A 25,172-nucleotide genomic window follows, 5' to 3' on the forward strand; every position below is an offset into this window, starting at 1 on the left:
ACACACACACACACACACACACACACACACACACACAGCGGCCCCGGAGACCAGCAGCAGGCAGGCCCTGTCACACACACACACACACAGACACACACACACACACGGCACACACACACACACACACATACAGACAGACACACACACACACACACGGCACACACACACACACACACACACACACACACACACACACACACACAGCGGCCCCGGAGACCAGCAGCAGGCAGGCCCTGTCACACACACACACACACACACACACACACACACACACACACACACACACGGCGGCCCCGGAGACCAGCAGCAGGCAGGCCCTGTCACACACACACACACACACAGACACACACACACACACAGACACACACACACACACAGACACACGCACACACACACGGCACACACACACACACACACACACACACACACGGCACACACACACACACACACACACACACACACACGGCGGCCCCGGAGACCAGCAGCAGGCAGGCCCTGTCCCAAAAGCCGGCTCACGTCTGGGCCCCAGGACGCGCTCCACGGCCTTCGGCCCAGGGTCCCCCTCGGCTATGTCCCAGCGCAGCAGTTACCAGCACGAGTCTCCCCGCCCCCGAGACCCAGCTCAAATCCCCGCCCTGCCGCGTCCGTGTGCCCCGGAAAGGCCGCGTCCCTCCGGTTCCCGATCTCCGGGCTGGGAGCCGGGAGCGCAGCAGGGCCCCCTCGCAACGCCACGGTGACATCAAACGCGAGCGCGCAGCCGGCCACCAGGCTCCTGCTGGACGGAAGCCGCCGCAAACCTCCGCCCACCGCCAGGAAAACAGGCAGTCCAGTCCGGGCCCGCGGGCGAAGAAGTGACGCCTCAGGCTCAGCAACGCCGCTTCCCTCCCTGACCAGCCGCACGCAGCGCCGGGGAGTGGGCCGAAATGCAGAAAACAGCCCCAGACCTGAGCGAGCTTCCGGGCTCGCAGACGGACTGCATCTATGGCAGCGGCTTCATGGGACCCGGCCTAACTCAGGGCGGGGGTGGGCGTGACGGAGGTGCGCCGGTCCCGGAGAGGCCTGCAGCCTCCACATCACTAACATCTGTTCCCGCGAACCAGGCGCTGGGGGAGGAAGCGGGAGCAGGAAAGGCGAGGGACCCGAGCCACCAGACACTCGCCAGCTGAAAGCACACTTCCATTCCCGTCCCCACGCTTCCAGCCTCGCCTCCCCCAGCCACAGACAAAGTTCCGGGGCTATCATCCGTCCTTCCAGACACAGAGGCCAGATCACAAGCAGACATGCCAGGCGCAATGTCACCCCCTGAGGAAGTTCTGCTCCAGCAGGGCCGGACCCCAGGCGTGAGATGCTGGGGGCTGCGCCGCGCCTAGCCCGCTTACTCTTCAGCTTGTTCCGGACATTGTTGGCCCTCTTCTTGATCTCGGCAGTGAGCTGCTCCAGGTCCTCCTTGGTTTCTGGGTAAACAAAGGCCAGCAGAATCAGTCAGAAGAGACTGAAGGCTTCGCCGGAGGAGGCGCGGCGCTTTCTCAGGCGCCCGGGGCAGGATATCCCCGGGGCTCCCCAGACATCTGTCATTAGAACGCAGGAAGCTTATTGTTTAAAGGCATTTTTCCAGGCACCCTGCCCTCCACCTACAGAATAAAAACACCTCGTGGAAAAAAAGGAGGGACTGGGGAAGCGTTTCAGGCAGAGGAAACAGCACAGGTGCCGGGACCGTGCAAAGCGGAGGTGATGGGGGCGTCCCTGGGGATCCAGTGGCTAAGGCTCCACGTTCCCAATGCAGGGGGCCCGGGTTCGACCCCTGGTCAGGGAACCAGATCCTCCAGGCCCCAACTAAAGAGTCTGCATGCTGCAGAAACAGCAAAGATCCCGTGTGCTACAACCAAGAGCTGGCGCAGCCTAATAAATAAATAGATGTTAAAAAAACACATTTTTTTTTAAAGGTGACAGTAGTGGGGCAGTGTGAGCAGGAGAGCGTGGAGGAGGGTGGGCGATGACGCGGCACCACCCTGCCCTCTGCTCACAGAGCGACACCGAGGCCCAGCCCGCGGCCGGCGGCGCGTGAGCCCGCGCCGGCACTCACTTGGCTCGGGGATGGGCGCAGAGAGGATGACACTGTAGAGCCTCTTCGCTTCCTCCACGTGCTCAGAGATCTTGTCAATGTTGACTCGCGTCTCCTCGATCTGTAAGTAGAGAGACCACAGCCTTGGCGTCAGGAGAGAGAACCTGGCCACAAACAAGACTCCCCGCCCAGCGTCGGGGCTCGTGGAAGGAGACGGTGATGCCGGGCAAGCCTTCTGAGGCTCACCGACCCCAGAGAGCCACCCCGCCAACAGCCGTCCGCGAGGCTGCGTCTTCACTGCTCCCTGGGAAGAAGACACTGCCCACCTCGGATGGAGGGTCCCGGCCGAGTCAAGAAGAGCCAGGAAAAGCAAGGGAGCATCAGAGGGAAGGGTCAGGACACCAGGCAGGTCCTCAGCTGCTCCGGAAGTAGGAACAACAATGGGTGAGGCGGAGAGGCAGGGAGAAAGGAAAGAGGAAAAGTGAAAGGGAGAGAACAAACCTGGAGGGTGAGAAACAGTGAAGAGTGAGGGGAAGAGAAGGAAACCGAGATGAGCCGAGGCGATGACCGTCCCGGCCGGGAGCCGCCCAGCGCCCCTGGACCCGTGTTCCGGGAGACGCCTCTCACCAGCTGCCCGCCCCGGACGCCCGGACCCGCTCCTCTCTGGCTCCTGACTGTGCCAGATGTGCAGGGGAAAGTCCCAGGGGCCTCCCTGGAGGTCCAGCGGTCAGGACTCCCTGCTCCCAGCGCGGGGGGCCTGGGTTCAATCCCTGGTCAGGGAACTAGAGCCCACGGGCTGACACCAAGCGTCTCCATGACACAGCTGAAGCTGCTCCCACACGCTGCGGCTAAGACCCGGTGGAGCCAGATGAACACAAAGAAAGCAAACACTGGGAGTCATGCCTTACTCCCGCATGGGCTCTGCCACCCGCATGTTAAGCTCAGCCTCAGCTCCGTCTGCACAGGCACCAGCTGCCCCGGCCCCCCGGCCCCCGGCCCCTGTGGGGGTGGCTCGCATCGAAGAGACCTCGAAGCCTCCACATCCACCTGCCTGCCCTCCACAGCGAGGGGCATGCCAACACGGCCACAGTCAACAAACAGAAACCTCATAAGATGCCACGCAGGAGGTCTTAGCCCCTGAGATGCAATGGAATGTCAATTCACAATGCAGCTTCCAGCAGCCCCTTCCTCCAGTGAATAATCCACTTCTTTCAAAAAAAGAAAAAACCTGATCACGGCTCTGCAACTGGCAAAGAAAGCAGGGGAAAGAAACGCGTTCTCTCTTTTTATATTTACTCATATTTCTGGTTGCACTGGGTCTCCGCCGTGGTGTTCAGGCTTCGCAGGGCGGTGGTGTCTCTGGCTGTGGAGCACCAGCTCTAGACGCAGGGGCTCAGCAGCTGCAGTCCCGGGCTCAGCTGCCCCGCGGCACACGGGGTCTCCCAGACCAGGGGTCAAACCGGCGTCCAACCATCCCATCCTCTGTCTTCCCCTTCTCCTCCTGCCCCCAATCTCTCCCAGCATCAGGGTCTTTTCCAATGAGTCAGCTCTTCGCATCAAGTGGTCAAAGTACTGGAGTTTCAGCTTCAGCATCAGTCCTTCCAATGAACACCCAGGACTGATCTCCTTCAGGATGGACTGGTTGGATCTCCTTGCAGTCCAAGGGACTCTCAAGAGTCTTCTCCAACACCACAGTTCAAAAGCATCAATTCTTCAGTGCTCTGCTTTCTTCACAGTCCAACTCTCACATCCATACATGACCACTGGAAAAACCATAGCCTTGACTAGATGGACCTTTGTTGGCAAAGTAATGTCTCTGCTTTTTAATATGCTGTCTAGGTTGGTCATACCTTTTCTTGGAAGGAGCAAGCGTCTTTTAATTTCATGGCTGTAATCACCATCTGCAGTGATTTTGGAGCCCAGAAAAATAAAGTCAGCCACTGTTTCCACTGTCTCCCTATCTATTTGCCATGAAGTGATGGAATTGGATGCCATGATCTTAGTTTTCTGAATGTTGAGCTTTAAGACAACTTTTTTACTCTCCTCTTTCACTTTCATTTTCACATTCTGCCATATGGGTGGCATCATCTGCATATCTGAGGTTATTGATATTTCTCCCGGCAATCTTGATTCCAGCTTGTGCTTCTTCCAGTCCAGCACAAACAGAACCTTGTGCACCAGGACCCAGGAGAAAGGAGCAGTGACCCCACAGGAGACTGACCCAGACTTGCCTGGGAGTGTCCAGGAGTCTCCGGTGGAGGCGTGGGTCGGCGGTGGCCTGCTGCAGGGTCGGGAGCACTGAGTGCAGCAGCGTGTGCATGGGACCTTTTGAAGGAGGTGACATTATCCTCATTACCTCCACCATAGTTTGGCCCCAGGTAAATAATAGGGAGGGAAACAGCCCCGCCCATCAACAGAAAATTGGATTAGAGAGTTACTGAGCAAGGCCCCGCCCCTCAGAACAAGGCCCAGTTCCCCCCCAAGTCTGTCCCATCAGGAAGCTTCCATAAGCCTCTTATCCTTCTCCATCAGAGGGCACACAGAATGAAAACCACAATCACAGAAAACTAACCAATCTGATCACATGGACCACAGCCTCGTCTAAGTCAATGAAACTATGAGCCATGCCGTGTAAGGCCACAGAAGACGGATGAGACATGGTGGAGAGTTCTGACAAAATGTGGAGAAGGGAAAGGCAAACCACTTCAGCATTCTTGACTTGAGAACCCCATGAACAGTATGAAAAGGCAAAAAGACAGAACACTGAAAGATGAACTCCCCAGGTCGGGAGGTGCCAATATGCTACTGGAGATCAGTGGAGAAATAGCTCCATGAAGAATGAAGAGATGGAGCCAAAGCAAAAACAACACCCAGCTGTGGATGTGACTGGTAATGGAAGTAAAGTCCAATGCTGTAAAAAATAATTTTGCATAGGATCCTGGAACGTTAGGTCCATGAATCAAGGCAGATTGGGAGTGGTCAAACAGGAGATGGCAAGAGTGAACTTTGACATTCTAGGAATCAGCGAACTAAAATGGGCTGGAATGGGTGAATTTAACTCAGATGACCATATATCTACTACTGTGGGCAGGAATCCCTCAGAAGAAATGGAGTAGCCATCATAGTCAGTAAGAGTCGGAAATGCAGTACTTGGATGCAATCTCAGAAATGACAGAATGACCTCTGTTTGTTTCCAAGGCAAACCGTTCAATACCACGGTAGTCCACGTCTACGCGTATGTGTGCAATCTAAAAGCGGGCACAGAGGCACCTGTTTGCAGGGCAGGAGCAGGCACACGGAGTTCACTCCCTTTGGTGCATCTGCCAGATAACCAAGGCAGGGCGAGCCGGCAACCCAAGTGCCGAAGCGAAATATCCAAGTGCTGTTTGCTGTGTGTTCAGGTTGTTCTAAAGAGACAGACAGTGCCCCGCACAATGATGTATTTAAGAACTAAACCCGATTTAACGTACACCTGTCCCAGAGACAAGGCCCTTCCCTGGATGGCTGTGACGGCCCCATCGCTCCCCTTTTTATGCACGAGAGCACTGCAGCGCGACCTAACAGGATGTCAGTCAAGGCCGTGACGGCAGCAAGAGGCAAAACCGAGGTCCTACCCCAGCATCTCTCAGATCCAAACCCCGCCTCCCAGACCAGGTGAGGGTGCAAGAACCACGCTCATCTTCTCCCAGGCCCATGTGTGTCCAGCCCGTGTCAGGTGGAAGTGTGGAATTCACTCACCATTCCGTAAGACCGACTCAGCGACCTCTGATAAACATCACAGGCCTTCTTTTCTCTAAACAAGGCTCCCTGGAAAGACCTTTTCTCCAAGGAATGCTCAAGAAATGCTGTTGACCGAGGGAACCGATCCAAACATTTTTCTTTCCTGAATCACCATGCTAAATTTGCAGCTGATACATCCTCAATGCCCACTTACTGTATGTTACTTTCTGAAATATATTGTTAGGACTTCCCTGGTGGTCCAGTGGTTAAGGATCTGCCTTCCAGTGCTGGGGACATGGGTTTGATCCCTGGTTGGGAACTAAGATGCCACAGGCCACAAGGAAACTCAGCCTGTTGTGCAGCAGATACTGAGAGGGAAGCCCGCACACCGTAACGAAGGGCCCGTGCACCACAGTGAAGGGCTCTGCGTGCTGCGGCTGAGACCTGGCACAGGCAGGCCAAGAAAATAGTCTGTGATGGGTCCCCTGGTCATGGCACAAACCCTTCCGTCTCCTCACTGAGAGGGGGCATCTGCGTAGTCCTCTCCTAAATCAGGCAGGCTCATGACTGCTTCGGCAACAGCGTACAGTACAAATGATGGGCGGTGTGACTTCCACAGCTGCCGGGCCTGCCTTGGAGCCCTGAGCTGCCTCTACCAAACCAATGACCCTGAGTCCAGTGTGCTGAGAAGCCCAAGCCTCAGAAAGAGGTGAAATACAGGTCTCCTCTGAGACACCCTGGTGTCTCCTTCAGGCACCGGACGCCTGAGTTAAAAATCTCTGAGATTCCAGACTCGGGCTAGTCAAGACCCCAGAAACTGTGCAGCAAAAATAACCCACCTCTGGGTGTTCCCTGGTGGTCTGGTGGTTAAGATTCAGTGCCTTCACTGCTGGGACCCAGGTTCAGTCCCTGCTCAGGGAACCGAGATCCCGAAAGTCACAGAGCAGGGCCAGAAAGAAAAAAACAAAAACCTCCACTGGGCCCTTGTCTGAGCCCTGAATTCCTAATCCACAGAATCCATCAGTATTACAGAAAGGTTATTCTTCTCCACTAACTGGCAGACTGATTTGTTATATAAGCAGATACAATCAGAACAGACGCCAACTCTCAGGCAGGTCCTGTTTTCTCTAAAACTTCGTACTCTCTGCCAGCTGAAGAAAAAGACCAAGGAAAATATGCAGACAACTGCAAATTAGACAAAAATCTAAGGTTTATCATTTGCTAGACCCTGGCTTAATCAGCCTGTGAGGCCTCAACACCCAAGGGTCAATTCCTTTCTGTAATAACTGGGAGGAGAGAGAAATCATTGGAGTTTCACAGGGCAAAGTACATTTTGAAAACCTCCTGGTCTTGTGACTGCATCTGCACCTTGCAAATGCCTCTCTGACCATCTGTGATTCACACCGTCAGTCCTTGCAAATTCCCAGCGGTGACCTACTTGCTGGAAGCAGTCCAAAAGTCCAAAAGATAAAAGTCTTGTGTACTTTTATCACGAGAGGACATTCACAGGCAATCCACTCTGCTCCATCCTGCAGGAGGTACTGGCTGTGTTCCTCAGACACGTAGAGGGAAACCTTTTCACTTCCCCAAACCCCCATCATCTGGGATGCACTTTAATCCACCTTCAAGGATATTTCCAGACCACATTCTCTAAAGCAGACTTTGTGATATATATATGTATATATACATATGCATGCATGCTAAGTCGCTTCAGTTATGTCCAACTCTGTGCGACCCTATGGACAGCAGCCCACCAGGCTCCTCTATACACAGGATTCTCTAGGCAAGAAGGCTGGAGTGGGTTGCCATTTCCTTCTCCAGCATATATACATATATACATTAACGATATACTGGGGAACAGAATGGTGAAAGAACTTAAATTTACTGAAGACAGACTTACTGTAGTTCACACGCTGTGCAGGTATAAAGAAAACTTTGAATTTTATACAGTCAAAATCAAAGTTATTACAAAATCAAAATCACTGTGGATGGTGACAGCAGCCATGAAGATACTTGCTCCTTGGAAGGAAAGCTATGACCAACCTAGACAGCATATTAAAAAGCAGAGACTTTTTGGCAACATAGGTTGGTTTAGTCAAAGCTACGGTTTTTTCAGTGGTCATGTATGGATGTGAGAGTTGGACTATCAAGAAAGCTGAGCACTGAAGAAGTGATGCTTTTGAACTGTGGTGTTGGAGAAGACTCTTGAGAGTCCCTTGGACTGCAAGGAGATCCAACCAGTCCATCCTAAAGGAAATCAGTCCTGGGTGTTCATTGGAAGGAATGATGCAGAAACTCTAATACTTTGCCCACCTGATGCAAAAAGCTGACTCATTGGTAAAGACCCTGATGCTGGGAAAGCTTGAAGGCAGGAGGCGAAGGGGATGACAGAGGATGAGATGGTTGGATGGCATCACCGACGCATTAGACATGAGTCTGAGCAAGCTTGGAGAGATAGTGGAGGACAAAAGAGTTGGCGTGCTGCAGTCCTTGGGGTCACAAAGAGTCAGATACGACTTAGTAACTCAACAACAGCAACAATACTGCTAGGCCTGTTCTAGAGGAAAGTGGGGTTGAGAGCAGTTACACGACTTTTCCAAAGCTCCTCCACGGCCATGAGCAGAGCTGAGACGCAGACCAAGACCCGTGCACCGGCTCCCTCCTGTCTCTGCCCAGAGACAGAGCCTCCAATACGGACCCTCTCTGCACCCTATTAGATGTGAAAGGAGGAAGTTAACCTTCACCACAGTCCCTTGCGAGCACTTTCTGAGTGCTGGCTCCTTTCACCCCCAACTTATCTATCAGGTGAATATTTTTCTCCCCATTTCACAGCTAAACCCACAGAGAGGTTAAGACATGTGCCTGATAGAACATCTAAACAGACATTTCTCCAGAGAAGACAGACAGATGGCCAGCTAGGCACATGCAGAGATCTTTAATATGGCTAGTGACCAGAGACATGGAGATCAAAACCACAATGAAATATCATCTCATACCAGCCAGAATGGCTATCACCAAAAAATCCACAAGTAAATGCTGGAAAGGAGGTGGAGAGAAGGGAACCCTCCTGCACTGCTGGTGGGAATATAAATTGGTAAAGCCTCTCTGGAAAACAGTATGGAAGTTCCTTAAGAAACTAAAAACAGAGCTACGTATGACCCTGCAACCCCACTCCTGGACATACATCCAGAGAAAAATATAATAGGACATTCATATTTATACGAGGAAATGTAACGGATTTCCTTTATTCAAAAGGATACATATACCCCAGTGTTCACAGCAGCATTGTTTACAATAGCCCAGACATAGAAGCAACCTAAACAGCCATCGACAGAGGAATGGATAAAAAACATGTGGTACCTATATACGATGGAATATTACTCAGCCATGAAAAGGAACGAAATAATTTGCAGCAACATGGATAGACCTAGAGAGTGTCATACTGAGTGAAGTAAGTTAGACAGAGGAGAAATATCGTATGACATCCCTTATATGTGGAATCTAAAAGGAAATGATACAAATGAATTTACTCACAAAACAGAAAGAGACTCGCAGACTTTGAGAACGAGCTTATGGTTGCTGGGGGAAGAATGGGGGGAAGGGATAGTTGGGGAGCTTGGGATGGTTGTGTATACACTGGTGTACATATTTAAAATGATAACCAACAAGGACCTACTGTGCGGCACATAAGGTCCGCTCAGGGTTACGTGGAGGCCTGGGTCAGAGGGGAGTTTGGGGAGAATGGCTACATGTCTATGTATGGTTGAGTCCCTTCACTATTCACCCAGAACTATCACGGCATTGTCAATCAGCTCTGAAAGTGAAGTGAAACTTAGCCGTGCCCGACTCTGTGACCCCGTGGACTGCAGCCTCTGTTCACAGAGTCTGCAGGCAAGCATACTGGAGTGGGTGGCCATTCCCTTCTCCAGGAAATCTTCCCAACCCAGGGATCGAACACAAGTCTCCCGCACTGCCGGCAGATTCTTGACCCTCTGAGACACCAGGGAAGCCCATTAATTAGCTATACCCCAATACAAAATAAAATGTTTAAAAAAAAAAAGACACATGCCCAAGATCACACAATTAGCGGCAGATAAGGAATTAAGTCCAAAAGAATCATGCTCTTTCCAGCCAAGCATGCTGTCCCCTTCTCCACCTTAAATATGATGGGGCCTTTTTTTTTGTTAATGATACAAAAGCATTTAAGAAAGAGAAAGCAAGAAGAAAAGCGGCAGCCCCCCGAGACCTTGTTAAGTTTCCAAAAATAACCACCTTCCATCTGGCGCCAGATAATGCTTTCCAGATGTAAGATCCTCACGTGACCTCAAGGGATCCTCGGGCCAGGCTTGAAAGTAAGTTCTGCTGTTCCTGATTTCCAGAGCGGGGATTAAAGCCCAGCTGGGTCCAGGAACTTGCCCAAGGTCAGCTGCTATTTAAAGGCTTGAGGGAAGACTCAGACCAGGTCGTGGAAGCCAAGGCGCACCCATCTGCCCACCCAAGGAACACTGCCTCTCGGGTCCCCTCCTACTGGCTTAGGAGAAAAGGGAGGGCCCCGTGACTGCAGAAAGCCCTGATCTTAGGAAAGAAATCAATATAACTGGTTCTCCGAGGCAAGAGCAGGGCGATGAGCGGCAGCGGCGTCACCCAGCTCCTCACGCCCACCCCCAGCACTGAACTGAGAGAGCTTTTCCTTCCAGGGTCTACACCTAGGGCAACACGGGACTCATAAATAACTCAAGCACCGTCTGATCTCATTATGACTCCTCCAGCAAAGGGACGGGCCCACCCACCAGTAGGGTGGGGTGCAGTTCGGGCTAACTTCCCAATCAGGCATGCACACGCGCAGGCTCACCCCGAAACCCGCTCTGACCCTCACAGATGAATGGCAGGAGCCATCGGGCCCGGATCCACTTAGAGAAGGGCGAGGGGGTGGCTCCTCCACACCCACACCTGCCCTGCAGAGACGGCAGGACGCGTCTCCAGATACAGCAGGAAAAGCCTGAATAGGGAGAGCGCAGTGTGGTGGGGACGCAGGCTGGAGTGGCCGCGGTTTGGTTCAGTCTTGTTCAAACACCTGTATGGTAGGTGCTCCGTGAACCTTTCAGAAACATGAACCCGTTTAATCCTCCTAACAGTCCTTTGGGGAATTATGTTATCAGTCCCAATGCACAGATAAAGAAAGCAAGCCTGTGAAGGAATGTTCGTAAGAACGGCAGCTGTCAGGAACAGAGCTGAGTTGTTTTTTTTTTTGGGGGGGGGGGTCATTCATTTTTAAAGTCTTTACTGAATTTGTTACAATGCTGCTTCTGTCTCATGTTTTGGTTTTTCAGTCATGGGGCAAGTCGGATCTTAGGTCCCCCCCAACAGGAGAGCAAACCCGCCTCCACTGCGCTGGAAGGGAAAGTCCTAAGCCCCGGACCGCCGGGGGAGTCCGCAGGGCTGAGGCGCCCCCGAGCTCTCCGCCACTCACGCCTCCCACAGCACCGTCCCGGAGGAGCCTCTGTCTCAAAGACCACGTGACCCTGTGCACACGGGCCCCCATTCCTGCCTCTGCTGAGGTTCAAAAACACAAACTGGCGGTGTCTTGGTTTGTGAGTTATTACCAGAATTTAATCAGAGGGTCTGAAGTTTTGGTAACAACAGTTTTGATCTGTCCCAATTACAGGCCTAAAAAGACAATGAAATGCATTTTTTTCTTTCTCTTACATTCGTGGCTGGGTCCCCTGGGTTAGCTCTCTATCTAAATTCTGTACTGTACACAAGACAGGATATCATGAAAATGTTATCATGAGCGTAAGACTTTACCAGCATCTCTTGGATGTATGCAGTGGACCTTCTGCTGGGTTCTCAGTAAGATTAGACGCCCACGTCCTCCCCAGTAATAGGAGCTCTCCTCGCAGCCTCTCGGTCGGGCTCCCCACCCCAGCAAAATGCTTTCCTCTGCTGCCCCTGAAAGACCTGCGGGCTTTATTCTTGCCTAAGGAAGCTGTCTCCTTACGTCCATTCAGAAGAAACACAGCGGGAGGGCACCCACCTCGGAGAAGAACTCGTCCATGAAAGCTGTGTTGTCAACAGCGATCTCAACCTCGTCGGCGTCGTCATCCTGCGTCAGCTGCTTCTGTGAGGGATGAAAAGGACAGGGTGAGACCAAGACCCCCAGAAACACCAAGAGCGCCAAGCGCGCGCTGAGCAGCAGGAGCTGTATCTGCAGTGCGTGTCTCACACACGTGACCTTCAAACCTCAGAACAGCTCTGAGATGTAACAACCTCTCATGTACTCTGAGCTTAAATCCTAGCTCCCCCCCAAAATGTGTATATGTGTGTAGCTGAATCACCGCTCTGCAGCAGAAATTAATGCAACATTGTAATTCAAGGACAGAGAGCTCAGCTGGTAAAGGGTTCCCTGCGATGCAGGAGACCCCGGTTCAACCCCTGGGTGGGGAAGATCGGCTGGAGAAGGGGTCGGCTGCCCACTCCAGTCTCCTTGGGCTTCCCTGGTGGCTCAGCTGGGAAAGCATCTGCCCGCAGTGCGGGAGACCCCAGTTCGATTCCGGGGTTGGGAGCCCACCTAGAGAAGGGCCAGGGCACCCACTCCAATATCCTGGTCTGGAGAATTCCAAGGACTGTACAGCCCATGGGATCACAAAGAGTTAGACAAAAAGAAAAATACCAATCAGTCAATCAATCGCGTCCAGGTTTCCTCAGCTATAAAGGGCTAATCATAACACCACTTAAATCACAGGTTTGTTTACAAAATAAATGAGATAAAAAATACATAAATAAATGAGATGATGAATATAAAACACTTTCGGACAGTGCCTGGCATGCTGTAAGTACTCAATAAGCATTATGGTTTTTTTGGGGGGGGTGGTAATGATGGTATTGGTGCTGTTACTATAACTTATTCCAGTTGGAGACCCTAAAACATTTAAGTAACTTGGCCAACATCACACAGCTAAAGTGTTGGAGACGAGCAGGTCCCAGCCCATGCTTTGGGTCTGTTCTCCACGGTGTTCAGGTGCATGGCCTACCCTACCAGGGACACGTATTAGACCAGTCCCGATTCCGCCAAAGCACCAGCTTCAAAGCCTCACGGTGGGAGCAAACCTTTTCCTGTTTGCAGCAACTACCTGTTGTAAAGGAAGCAGCACCGCGAGCGCTCCCGGTCAGAGCTGCGTTCACAGGACACAGCAGCCCTCCCCGCCGCCTCCAGCACCCCGCGACCCCAGCTTTCTGAACCTCATTCAACACCTCCGCAGGACCGAGACGTGGCGGCGAAAGGAAGCGCCCCCATCCCACCTGCCCAAGGGCCCGAGCGGCCTCTGCGTTCTTCCCAGACGTCCCCCGGGGCTGCTGCGGTGCACACAACACCGCTTCTCCAGGCACGGGGGAGAAGGGGCTGCCGGGGGTGGAGGTGGCGAGGGGGCTGAACCTCGATACCGGCTTCTCCACCCACTTCAGGGGCCTGGGGCCTCCTAGGACAAGACATGCCACTCTCAACACGGGACTCCTTGGGGAGGCAAAGCTGCCAAGGCCCCCGTTCCCTCCCCAGCTGCCATCCCGGGAATGGGCTACAGCTGATGGGGTTCCCAGAACTTCCCCTGAAATCTGGGGCTCTCCAGCCCTCTGGGGAGCCGCCTTTGACTGCCCACCCCCTCATCTCGGACTTCCCCAAGAGCTCGGTGGGTAAAGAATCTGTCTGCAATGAAAGAGACCCGGGTTCAGTCCCTGGGTGGAGAAGATCCCCTGGAGGAGGAAACGGAAACCCATTCCAGCATTCCTGCCTGAGTAAACCTGTGAACAGAGGAGCCTGGTGGGCTGCAGTCCCTGGGGTCACAGAGAGGCGGACACAGGTGCGGACCGAGCGCCCCGCCTCGCTCTCTGGCGTGTCTGCAGCCTTCAGCGACCCGAGCGTCGCAGCCCCATGCCAGGACGTGGACATCGAGGACGTGGACATCGAGGCCGTGGACATCCAGGACGTGGACGTCCAGGACGTGGACGTCGAGGACGTGGACGTCCAGGCCGTGGACGTCGAGGACGTGGACGTCCAGGCCGTGGACGTCGAGGACGTGGACGTCCAGGCCGTGGACGTCGAGGACGTGGACGTCCAGGCCGTGGACGTCGAGGACGTGGACGTCGAGGACGTGGACAGCCAGGCCGTGGACGTCCAGGACGTGGACGTCCAGGCCGTGGACGTCCAGGACGTGGACGTTCAGGCCGTGGACATCGAGGACGTGGACATCGAGGCCGTGGACATCGAGGACGTGGACGTCCAGGACGTGGACGTCCAGGACGTGGACGTCGAGGCCGTGGACGTCGAGGACGTGGACGTCCAGGCTGTGGACGTCGAGGCCGTGGACGTCGAGGACGTGGACGTCCAGGCCGTGGACGTCCAGGACGTGGACGTTCAGGCCGTGGACATCGAGGACGTGGACATCGAGGCCGTGGACATCGAGGACGTGGACGTCCAGGACGTGGACGTCCAGGACGTGGACGTCGAGGCCGTGGACGTCGAGGACGTGGACGTCCAGGCTGTGGACGTCGAGGCCGTGGACGTCGAGGACGTGGACGTCCAGGACGTGGACGTCGAGGACGCCGCTCCGGCCCCGCAAGCATCTTCCTGACATGTGGGACTGAGCTCACCCTTCTCCATGAGAGTTCACTTCCCAGGATTCAAACTCCCAAAGCCTAGTGGGCCTGTGCCCAGGTAGGATGCTTCCTACCTAGAAAGTCCCAGGCCCTTTCCTGAAACCGAATTCATTCCTTAAGAGTTCAGTTAAGTACTATTAGGTATTTAGATATTGTTTGATCAGGTACTGTCATCTCCTTCAGTATTCTTTAAGATTTTGTGCTCAAGAAAAGGAAAATAAAAAAGGGGGAAATGCCCCCAAAATGGTCTAAGGGGGAAAAAAAAAATGTCCCAAAGCCTAACAGAGCACACGCGCCCCCTAAGATCTGGCTCCCACTCACATTTCTTTTTTTAATTGAAGGATAATTGTTTTACAGAATTTTGTTGTTTTCCGTCAAACCTCTACATCAATCAGCCGTAGGTATACATGTCTATCTTCTCCATGATGCATCTCTGGGCCAGGCGCTGGGAACCCCAACATGTTTCTGGACACACCATGCTTTCATCTCGCCGAACTGTCATCCGAGGACTTCTTCCAGAAACGCATTTGTCCAGCTGGCAAAATTTCATTCAGCCTTTAAAATTCAATCCCGAACAAACTTCTCTGTCTCCCTGATCTGACGCTCCCCAGTCCCCACCGCCTGCAAAATTGACAACCTCCCCGAGCTCCCAGTGCATCCTGTGCAAACCCCTTCAGTCGCACCCCGCCCACCATCAGTCACCCCTCCCCACCGACCCTTCCCCACGGACCTGAACTCCCGGAGGGTCAGGGCTGCCTTGGGATTTGCCTAGAGAGGACACTTGGAGTGTGTGCCTGCCCAGAACACCTTCCTTTGGGAAGGTACCTAGCCTCCACCTTCCCCACATGATTCTGGGAAAGTTATCAGTCCCCACGCGGGCTCCCTGAGAACTCTGAATCGTGAAATGAACAGAACCAAATCGCCCCCTAGCAACACCCAACAGAGATGTTACCCTCATTTCCACCCTCCCTAAGCCACTCCTCAGCTCAGAGCAAGCTCTACGCATCTTCCACAGTCTTCTTTCAACAGCACTCTCGCAATTCTGCTTTCCACTTGTTTAGGCAGAAGCTTCTGTCACTTGCAATTAAAATGACTCACACTTGGGTTCCCTGGTGGTCCAGGGGTTAAGACTCCGCGCTCCCAACACAGCGGGCACGCGTTCAGTCCCTGGTCAGAGAAGATCTCGCAGGCCGCATGGCAAGGCCAAAGAGGGGGAAAAAATGAAATGACTTGTGGTGCAGTTCAGTTCAGTTCAGTTGCTCAGTTGTGTCCGACTCTTTGCGACCCCATGAATCGCAGCACGCCAGGCCTCCCTGTCCATCACCAACTCCCAGAACTTACTTAAACTCATGCTCACTGAGTCGGTGATGCCATCCAGCCATCTCACCCTCTGTCTTCCCCTTCTCCTCCTGCCCCCAATCCCTCCCAGCATCAGGGTCTTTTCCAATGAGTCAGCTCTTCAATGAGGTGGCCAAGGTATTGGAGTTTCAGCTTCAGCATCAGTCCTTCCAATGAACACCCAGGACTGATCTCCTTCAGGATGGACTGGTTGGATCTCCCTGCAGTCCAAGGGACTCTCAAGAGTCTTCTCCAACACCACAGTTCAAAAGCATCTTGTGGTGGTAGTGGTTTAATTGCTAAGCTGTATCCACCTCTTGCAACCCCACAGACTGGCCCACCAGCCTCCTCTGTCCCTGGAATTCTCCAGGCAAGGGTACTGGAGCCGGTTGCCATTTCCTTGTCCGGGGGATCTGCCCAACCCAGGGATCGAACCCTTGGCTCCTGCGTTGCAGGCAGATTCTTTACGGCTGAGCCACCAGGGAAGCCCTGAAATGACTAGTACTTGTCGTTAATTAACCTGTTCCGAACGTATAGCGGGCATGCACCACATGCTGAGAGGTAAGGAAAACTGAATCGATTGAGTTTAGTACTCCCACCGAGACCAGCTGCCTGGATCCACCCAGCAGTTTCTAAACCTTGAGAGAAAATGCTGCTTTTACCAACTATCATCAATACCTGGGCCTCTCAGCGGACTGCAGGGGGCTCCATCTCCCAAGAAGGACCTCCAAGACCCTCGTTAGAAAACAGGAACCCGACCTTCCTGCAGGAAGGCGACTCAGGGCACCCCCGTGGAGACGTCCCTCTTTTGGAGGTGTTACAGAGACCCCCACTGAGGGGAAACACCCCAGGTTTGTGAATACACACGTAACTCACACACAAGACACACGAGTGTGCCCACTCAGTTTCATTCAAACAGGCAAATGCACTAAGGAAGTGAGGTGAGGCTGCATCATGGATGGACTCAGAGAAGTTTCTGGAAGCTGGGAACAGCTATGTCCTGGAGCGTGGAGGCAGGCATGAGCTGTCCGCCATGATACGCACAAGAGCCCTGGCCTTCGGACAGGGACTGCCCACCTGCTGGCTTTGAGCAGGCCCCTCCGATGAGACGATGCCCGAACTGGGGGGAAAAGGAAGCCTTGGGCCACCCACAGCTGCGATTCAAGGCTGTCATTTCACTTACCTGCGGGAGGCCTCCAGCAAGTTCCCTGACCGCTCTGAGTTTTCTACTGCTAAGGGGTCATAACACCACACAGCCTGCGGCTCTTAAGGGGCTTGGAAGAGCTCACCCGTGGGAAGCTTCACACGGCACCAGCAGCGCCTAGTGAGGGTCCACTTCCCCGCCGCCCAATCGTAAGGACGTGGGGTCTAAACGGACAGCAAGGCTCACATAAAGGCTCAGTCAGGGTCAGCTCTGCAGCAGCAGGACCGCCAGTCTGCAAGCGACTCCATCTCGCGTTGGGCGTGCGCGCGTGTGCAGTTGTGTCTGATTCTCTGGGACCCCGCGGACTGTAGCCCGCAAGGCTCCTCTGTCCGTGGGATTCTCCAGGCGAGAGCACTGTTGTGGGCTGCAAGGCCCTTCTCCAGGGGATCTTCCCCACCCAGGGATCAAACCCGCATCTCCTGCAGGTTTGGAATCTTTACCACTGAGCCACCAGGGAAAGCCCCCAGGCTAGTCCCTGAGGCTCAGTGACGATTGATTTACTTGGCTCGACATCTCTGAGCCTCAATTTCCTTACCTACAAAACAGGGGCAACAGTGAGGATTAAACAAGGCGATCGCTTTAAGGTCCCACATGATGAACAGCGCATGGCTGCTGCTCACCCGCTCAGTCGTGTCTGAGCCTTCGTGACCCCATGGACTGCAGCACGCCGGGCCTCTGTGTCCCTGACCATCTCCCAAAGTTCAGGTCCCTTGCGTCAGGGATGCCACCCAGCCATCGCATCCTCTGATGCCCTCTTCTCCTTCTGCCCTCAATCTTTCTCAACATCGGGGACTTTTCCAGTGAGTCAGCTGTCTGCATCAGATGGCCAAGATACTGGTACATGGTAACGTCTCAATAAAGCAGCTATGCACAAGATCTAGCAAAGTCATCGCTACAGCCTTCATCTGAATCTAAGTACTCTTAAACAGGAAAGAACCAAAAAAAAAAAAGATACAGAACGTTAGAGCTGAAAGTAACCCTGTAGATTCTATCATCAAATTCTTTCACTTAAGAGATGGGTAAACCAAAGCCCAAGACCAAATCATGAGTTATGGGAAGAGCCGGGAATAGAATCCAGGTTCCTTGACTCCCATCTGCCCAGGACGGGAAGTTTTTCCTCCAGTTTTTCCCACTCCAGCGAGCTGCCCCCAGAAATGACAACGACAGCAGCAAAGTTCAGTCCAGATGAGACAATTCCAGGAAGCGGCCATCAGCCCAGGTCATCTGAGCCACGTGACAGTGGCATCGGGGTTTCCCTGAGAACAGATCCGCCCGATCCTGGGCGGGGTCCTTCCCTTCAGAAGCACGGGTGCTCTCACGGGGCCTCGGGGCCTCCGGAGCCCCAGGGCCAGCAAAGCATGTGATGCGCCTTATCTCCGGCCGGCGGGACTGCGCACCGCCCTGAAGGGCACCAGGGCATCTTTATCGAGGCGTGTGGCAACAGAACGTTACAGCAGCTGCAACAGCTGAGAACGCCTGCCAGCACCACGCGCCCGCCACCTGCTTCCTCTTCCCGGACTCCTGCCCCTCGCCTGCCAGGAGACACGCCGTGCCTCAGCCGCACGGGGCTCACCTCCGTCCCCCGCCCCCCGCCCCTCGCCCGGGCCCCCGAGCCCCTGGACACAGTGGGAGGGGGACGCAGACCCAGGACTCAGCGCAACGTGCAGTCCCGCCACCGGCCCGACCGCGCCTCAGCCGCCTTCTGTCGGGCTCAGCCTGCGGGCCCCCCCACCGGCTCCTCTCAGAGGAGCGCTTCCCACCCGCACAGCCCGTGTCAGTTCGGTCGCTCAGGCGTGTCCGTCTCTGGCGCCCCGTGGACTGGACCACAGCTCGCCCGGCTCCTCTGTCCATGGGATTCTCAGGCAAGGACGCTGGAGAGGGTTGCCACGCCTTCTCCAGGGGCTCTTCCCGACCCAGGGATCGAACCCGCGTCTCCTGCTTGGCGGGTCTGCCGCCGGAGGAGCCCCAGGAGGTGCTCGGTGGCCACCAGCCTCTGGCTGAAAGCAGGGCTGGGGCAGGGCGCTGTGGGGGCCTCGGGCCGGCGCTGGTCCCACTAAGCCTCGGTTTTCTCACCAAGTAAGGAGCTTAGCTTTCCAGTGCGACTCTGGGGACCCCCAGGAGATCTCGGGGACGCCTCAGAAACCCCCCAGGGAATTCGGGGCGGGCAGAGTCAAGCCTGCATCCCCTCTCCCACCTGCAGAGCTCCACCTTCATCTGCTTTTTACACTGAGGTCGAATACACGATTTCACTTTCAGAACGAGGCCTCTTGCCAAGAGAGAAAAAGGAAAAAAGAGAGAGAAGGAGAGGAAGAGGCATGCTTAGCCGGCAGGACCCCACCAGAGCACGTGAACGGAGCCTTCTAGAGAAAAGGGAAAGAACACGGGGTCCCCTCCGTCCTTTCCGAGGCAAAGCATGGCTGAGTGCACATCCAAATCATCAGCGACTCCTGAAGGGTCCCCACAAGTCAGGGCGTCAAGGGGGAAGGGACAGAGACAGGGGGAAAGGCCACCCCAAGGGCAGAGCTCTCTGTTTACGGGCTCTCTGATGCCCCTCCCACGGGGGGTGTCAGGCCGAGGGAGCCCCAGCAGCCCTCGGGAAAGGTTCGGGGTGAAGGAGATGACAACAGAAAGGGGGGACCAGCAGCCCGGCCTGGGGAGGCGCGTCTGGGCCCGATGTCCCCGCCGGGAAAGGACCGTGGTCGGCGGGCCGGGCCCTCTGGCTGCTTCCCCCTCTCTGCGTGGAAAGAGCTCTGTGCTTGGGAGACTCCTGTTTATAGACCCAGATCTTCACCCACTGAATCTGGTTCAAAGAGACAAGGACGTGTGATTCTCCTTGTCCCTAATGCCTGCCTCCCCCCCAGCCTCCTTTCCAGGATGAGGGGTTGTGGATTGCCAAGGACAAATACCATCACATCCAAGGACTCCAAACACACACACACACACGCCCCTGCCTGGGCCCAGCGTCTGGTTTTTCCAGTCTCTCTTCTCCAATGAGAAGCCAGAAAGTCTGAGTAAGTGTCAGCTCTCAGCAGGCACTCAGGGCTCTCTGTTCCCCATCTGAGAGTCGGAGGGACCTTCACCAACGCCCCTTCGCCCTCCTAAACCGAAACCCTCCCGGGGGGACGTTCCCCTTTCTGCCTCTTCCTAACACCCTGGCCGATGAATCGAGAGGAAACGAAGCGGCATCCTGGGTGAGCCTCACGCGCTCACTTTCAAGACGTGGTTCTGGCTGAACAGTCTGAGCCAAGAACTGGCCCCATTTGGAAATGAAGACGTTGAGGAGTAAACTCAACACCAGATTAGCCCAAGGCCACCAAGTCCCTAGACAACTGGACAAGCCCCACAGCCCCAGCTGGCCGAGCTCCAGGCGTTCCACCGTCACGACGATAAGAAGGGTATTTTGCTGCAGGCACTTTCATGGTTTCAAACATAATATTTGCTTCTCACGGCAACCCCAGGAGGAACACGGATGACACCCCTTTACAGCTGAGACGACTACTTCATGTGGTTAAATGGCTCGTCCCAGGTGACCCCGCTGACAAGGAGCAGTTAGGGCTCAAATGCAGGGCTGCGGAAGCCAGGACTCCCGGCTCTCACCCTCCACACTGTCTGAAGACGCCCTCCCCAGGCCAGCTCAGAAACACACCTGCACTTACTTCAGGGACGCTGCAACGTCGACGAAACTGAACTGGACTCATCTACGTGCAGGAATGAAAAAGACTCCAGTGTAGGGACTTCCCTGGTGGTCCAGCGGCTAAGACGCTCAGCTCCCAGCGCTGGGGGCCCGGGTCCGATCCCCGGTCAGGGAGCCAGACCCCACAAGCTGCAACTGAGAATTCGCACGCCACGTTAAAAGATCCCACCTGCCGCAACTAAGGCCTGGGGCAGCCAAACAGATAGTATTTTTAGTTTCTTAAAGAAACACACCCGTGTACATAAGCCCACAGATGTGCGGGTTTGCAGAGACGCAGATGACTGCCTCGCCAAGGACCCAGCTCTGTGACCCTGAGCGAGTGGCCTGACCCCCCCAGACTCAGCTCCCCGCGAGCGGCAGGAGTAATCTGCGGGGCTGCTGTGAGGATTAAACCAGTGAATGCGTGTGAAGCGTTCAGAGCGAGGCGGGTACAGATTAAACTCCCAAGACTATCAGTTTTCTCCAACATGAGTTTCTGCTAAAGAGGCAACTCTAACGCCAATTCTCAGAAGGTGACAGCGGGTCCCTTAGAATGGACTGACATTCATTTGAATGAAGTCATCTCCCTACATGTGCATTTAAAGAACAGAGCTCTCTGTAAATTTTGCTTCTGCTAATTCTCAAAAATGTTGACCTTTACTACTCATCACTCATTTCTAAACAGTTGTCATTTCCACTTTGGTTTCTTTTGAACCCATGAGTTATTTAGAAAAGTAAGTAAACTTTCTAAATCAGTTCAGTTCAGTCACTCAGTCGTGGCTGACTCTTTGCGACCCGATGGACTGAAGCACGCCAGGCCTCCCTGTCCATCACCAACTCCCAGTTTGCTCAAACTCATTCCATCGAGTCAGTGATGCCATCCAGCCATCTCATCCTCTGCCGTCCCCTTCTCCTGCCTTCAGTCTTTCCCAGCGTCAGGGTCTTTTCCAATGAGTCAGCTCTTTCTAAATGCATTAACAATTTAAATCTTCAAAGTGGGTAAACCTAAGGAGAGCTATCATTGCATAGTTAATTTCTAACTTTATTATATTGTCATCAGGAACAAGTCCAATGTGACTTAATATTTTGTGGAATTTAGCATTTTATTTGTGTGTTAGCACATGATCAGTATTTTTTAATCGTCCATGAAGCTTGAAAAGCTCCTGCACTCCATTTGTTGGACACAAAAATCATCAAGGCTTCACCCGCACCTGCTGCGTTCATTCCTCTGCTTTTGTTGGGCAGGACTTGAGCAAGATATAGAGCAGGAGTAGTGAAGAGAGATGGAAGTTCATCTAAAGAGAGGAAGGAGGAAAAACAAAAACACCGTGCGGGCAGACGTCATCTATACGGTAACCTGTAATCAGGGAAGTTAATTCACCCAGAACCACACGGCAATAAGGAACAGATGGGCCCCTGCGTGGTCCAACCCCTGGGTCACAGTGGATTATTTCAGACAAAGATCTGGGGTCTCAAAACCAAGGGCCTCGCCCACAACATTCTTCTCATTCACCACAAGGTCCCATCCGGAGTCACAGATCCTTCTGTCCACTCACTCAGCCAGCGGTATTTACTGAACATCTCTCATCTCCCAACAGCACACACCAGACTGGGCACCCTGCTCTCCCTGAACCTCATGGTCTCAGATGGGAGGCACCCAGGCCGTTCCGTCACCACGTGGGGGAGATGACAGCTCTCAGTCCAAGGAACCGAACGCCCAGGCGAGGACAGGGCAGAGCCTGGGAAGATGAAGCATCTGGGAACGGCTGGCAAGATGACTCCTGGGGAAACTGCAAAGGATGCCTGCGGGAAGGCATCTGGGGAGGGAAGGCCACACCTTCTTCCTGCTGGTCCTCTCACCCCAGCAGCATTCACGGAGATTCAAAGGTGAACCTCGGCTTCCTCTCCCCACCCCAGGCTTCTCCACGCCTCCCTGGCTTCCTCCCCTGCTCCCGGCCCCATGAGCGCCCCACACCCCTCAGCATCCAGCTGCCAAGGATACAGGAAAGAGGAGGGAGCCTGCACTGCCTGCCTCCCTCAGCCTCAGCCTCCCCCAACCTGCTTTCAGCCTCTGTCCCCCAAGGCCCTCCCCCTCAGGATGCTCGGGGCGCTGCACACCAAAGGCTGTGGAAGTCGCTCAGTCGTGTCAACCCTGTGCCACCCCATGGATAGTCCAGGGGATTCTCCAGGCCAGAGCACTGAGTGGGTAGCCCTACCCTTCTCCGGGGGATCTTCCCCACCCAGGGCTCCCACATCGCAGGCGGATTCTTCACCAGCTGAGCCACCAGGGACGCCCAGGAACGCTGGCAGTTACTGAGCGCCCACCGCGAGGAGGACTCTAACACAGGCCTGGGACTTCCCTGCTGGTTCAGTAGATAAGACTCCGCACGTCCAGCGCAGGGGCTGTGGGTTCGATCCTTGGGCAGGGAAGTAAGATCCCGCAGGCCGCAGTGTGAGGTCAAAAAATAAATAAATAAAAATAAGACCACAGTTCTAATGAGATGGATGAAACTGGAGCCCATTATACAGAGTGAAGTAAGCCAGAAAGATAAAGAACATTACAGTATACTAACACATGTATATGGAATTTAGATAGATGGTGGCGATAACCCTATATGCAAAACAGAAAAAGAGACACAGAAGTACAGAACAGACTTTTGAACTCTGGGGGAGAACGTGAGGGTGGGATGTTTTGAAAGAACAGCATGTATATTATCTATGGTGAAACGGACCACCAGCCCAGGTGGGATGCATGAGTCAAGTGCTCGGGCCTGGTGCACTGGGAGGACCCTGAGGAGTCGGGTGGGGAGGGAGGTGGGAGGGGGGATCGGGATGGGGAATACGTGTAACTATATGGCTGATTCATGTCAATGTATGACAAAACCCACTGAAATGTTGTAAAGTGATTGGCCTCCAACTAATAAAATAATATTAAAAAAAAAAAAAAAATAAGACCAGAACCTAAGACACGGGTCTTAAGTTTACCAAGGCGTTTAATCTCTGCAAGAATCTTCTGGGGCCCTCTCCACCTTACAGGTGAGAAAGCCAAAGCATAAAGATGCCAGGCAGCCTCCCCAGACCCTGAAGGCTGAGCGCCGGAGCCGGGAGGAGAGCAGGTCGCTGGACGCAGATCCCTGAGGCCCGTGACCCTGGAGCGAGGCGTCCGACAGCACCTGCCGCCCCCCAGCACAGCACGCAGCCCTGGTCCCCCAGAAACACACGGCCAAGGCGCCGACACGGAGGCTGTGCCAACGAGGTCGTGATGGATGAAAAGCCTGAGAAGCGGTCACAGCTCAGAGGCGCCGAGGAAACGGAGAGCGCGATGCACTGTGCCACGCCGGGTGGGACCCCAGACCAGAGGCAGGGCCTCCCGTGGGAAACGAGGGGCACCCACACAGTCTGGAGCTGCGTGACTCGCGATGTTCCAGGGTCAGCTTCCCCGTTTAGACACACGGCCCGTCACAACCTAAGACGCTAACAATGGAGGAAACCTGGCCGGGGGGACTCTGCACTCTGTGTAACCCTTCTGTCAGTCTAAAATTAGCCCAGGATGAAACACGCATTTCCACAAAGAGCAATCCCGCTGCCCTCCTGCGGGCTCCCTGAGCCAGGCAGCTAAGCAAACCCAGACAGTGCACGCTCACTGATCTCTTCAGGTGGGAGGTGAGCCTCACCCAAGTTTCCACACACAGACAGAGGGACGTTGCCACGGAAATGGCCCAGCCAGGAAACAGGCTGACCCAACAGCAGAGAGGGGAGGAAGTTGCAGAGGCCTGACATAAAACGCTGGAGATAAGGCCCCCTCGGGACTGCCGAGCCTCCCAGCAAGTTCATCTGCTGTGGCAGCTCAGTAGCTCAGTCATGTCCAGTGCTTTGCGACTGCATGGACTGCAGCCCACCAGGCCTCCCTGTCCATCAGCAACTCCCAGAGTTTACCCAAACTCATGTCCATTGAGTGGGTGATGCCATCCAACCATCTCATCCTCTGCCGTCCCCTTCTCCTCCCGCCCTCAATCTTTCCCAGCATCAGGGTCTTTTCCAGTGAGTCAGCTCTTTGCATCAGGTGGCCAAAGTACTGGAGTTTCAGCTTCAGCATCAGTCCTTCCAGTGAATATTCAGGGTTGATTTCCTTTAGGATGGACTGGTTGGATCTCCTTGTAGTCGAAGGGACTCTGAAGAGTCTCATCCAGCAGAAGAGTTTGAAAGCATGAATTCTTCGATGCTCAGCCTTCCTTATGGTCTAACTCATATTTGTACGTGACTACTGGAAAAACCACAGGTTTACAGCTTCCTGGGCTGTGGGAGTGTGGTCTGGACTCACAGAGGACTTCGCTGGCAGGCAGCTTCTAAAACAGTGGCTGCTTTTACATATCAACAAAAATAAAGTTTGTGGAGGCTCCAAGAAGGCCTACTGAATGCTGTCAGCTCAGATCTGGAACGTGCCCTGCGGCGATGACACTGGAACTGAGCCTTCAGGGATGTGTAACAAGTTCCAAGGGAGGAAGGAGGTGGCTGGATTCTCACCG

The 25,172-nt window shown here is 54.2% G+C and overlaps 1 protein-coding gene across 2 annotated transcripts in view; it reads right to left on the reverse strand.

Moving 5' to 3' along the window:
- Window positions 1-25,172, reverse strand: part of STX3 (syntaxin 3) — a 48,584-nt gene that overhangs the window by 16,446 nt on the left and 6,966 nt on the right. For both annotated transcript variants that reach the window (XM_065946318.1, XM_065946316.1), the window contains exons 2-4: window positions 11,817-11,900; window positions 2,084-2,183; window positions 1,380-1,454 (exon numbers count right to left, since the gene is read on the reverse strand). In XM_065946318.1, the coding sequence (XP_065802390.1) occupies window positions 1,380-1,454; window positions 2,084-2,183; window positions 11,817-11,900 (259 nt within the window). The remainder of the gene's footprint in view (window positions 1-1,379; window positions 1,455-2,083; window positions 2,184-11,816; window positions 11,901-25,172) is intronic.

This window comes from Muntiacus reevesi, chromosome 9, assembly GCF_963930625.1.
Source record: "Muntiacus reevesi chromosome 9, mMunRee1.1, whole genome shotgun sequence".
NCBI lineage: Eukaryota > Metazoa > Chordata > Mammalia > Artiodactyla > Cervidae > Muntiacus > Muntiacus reevesi.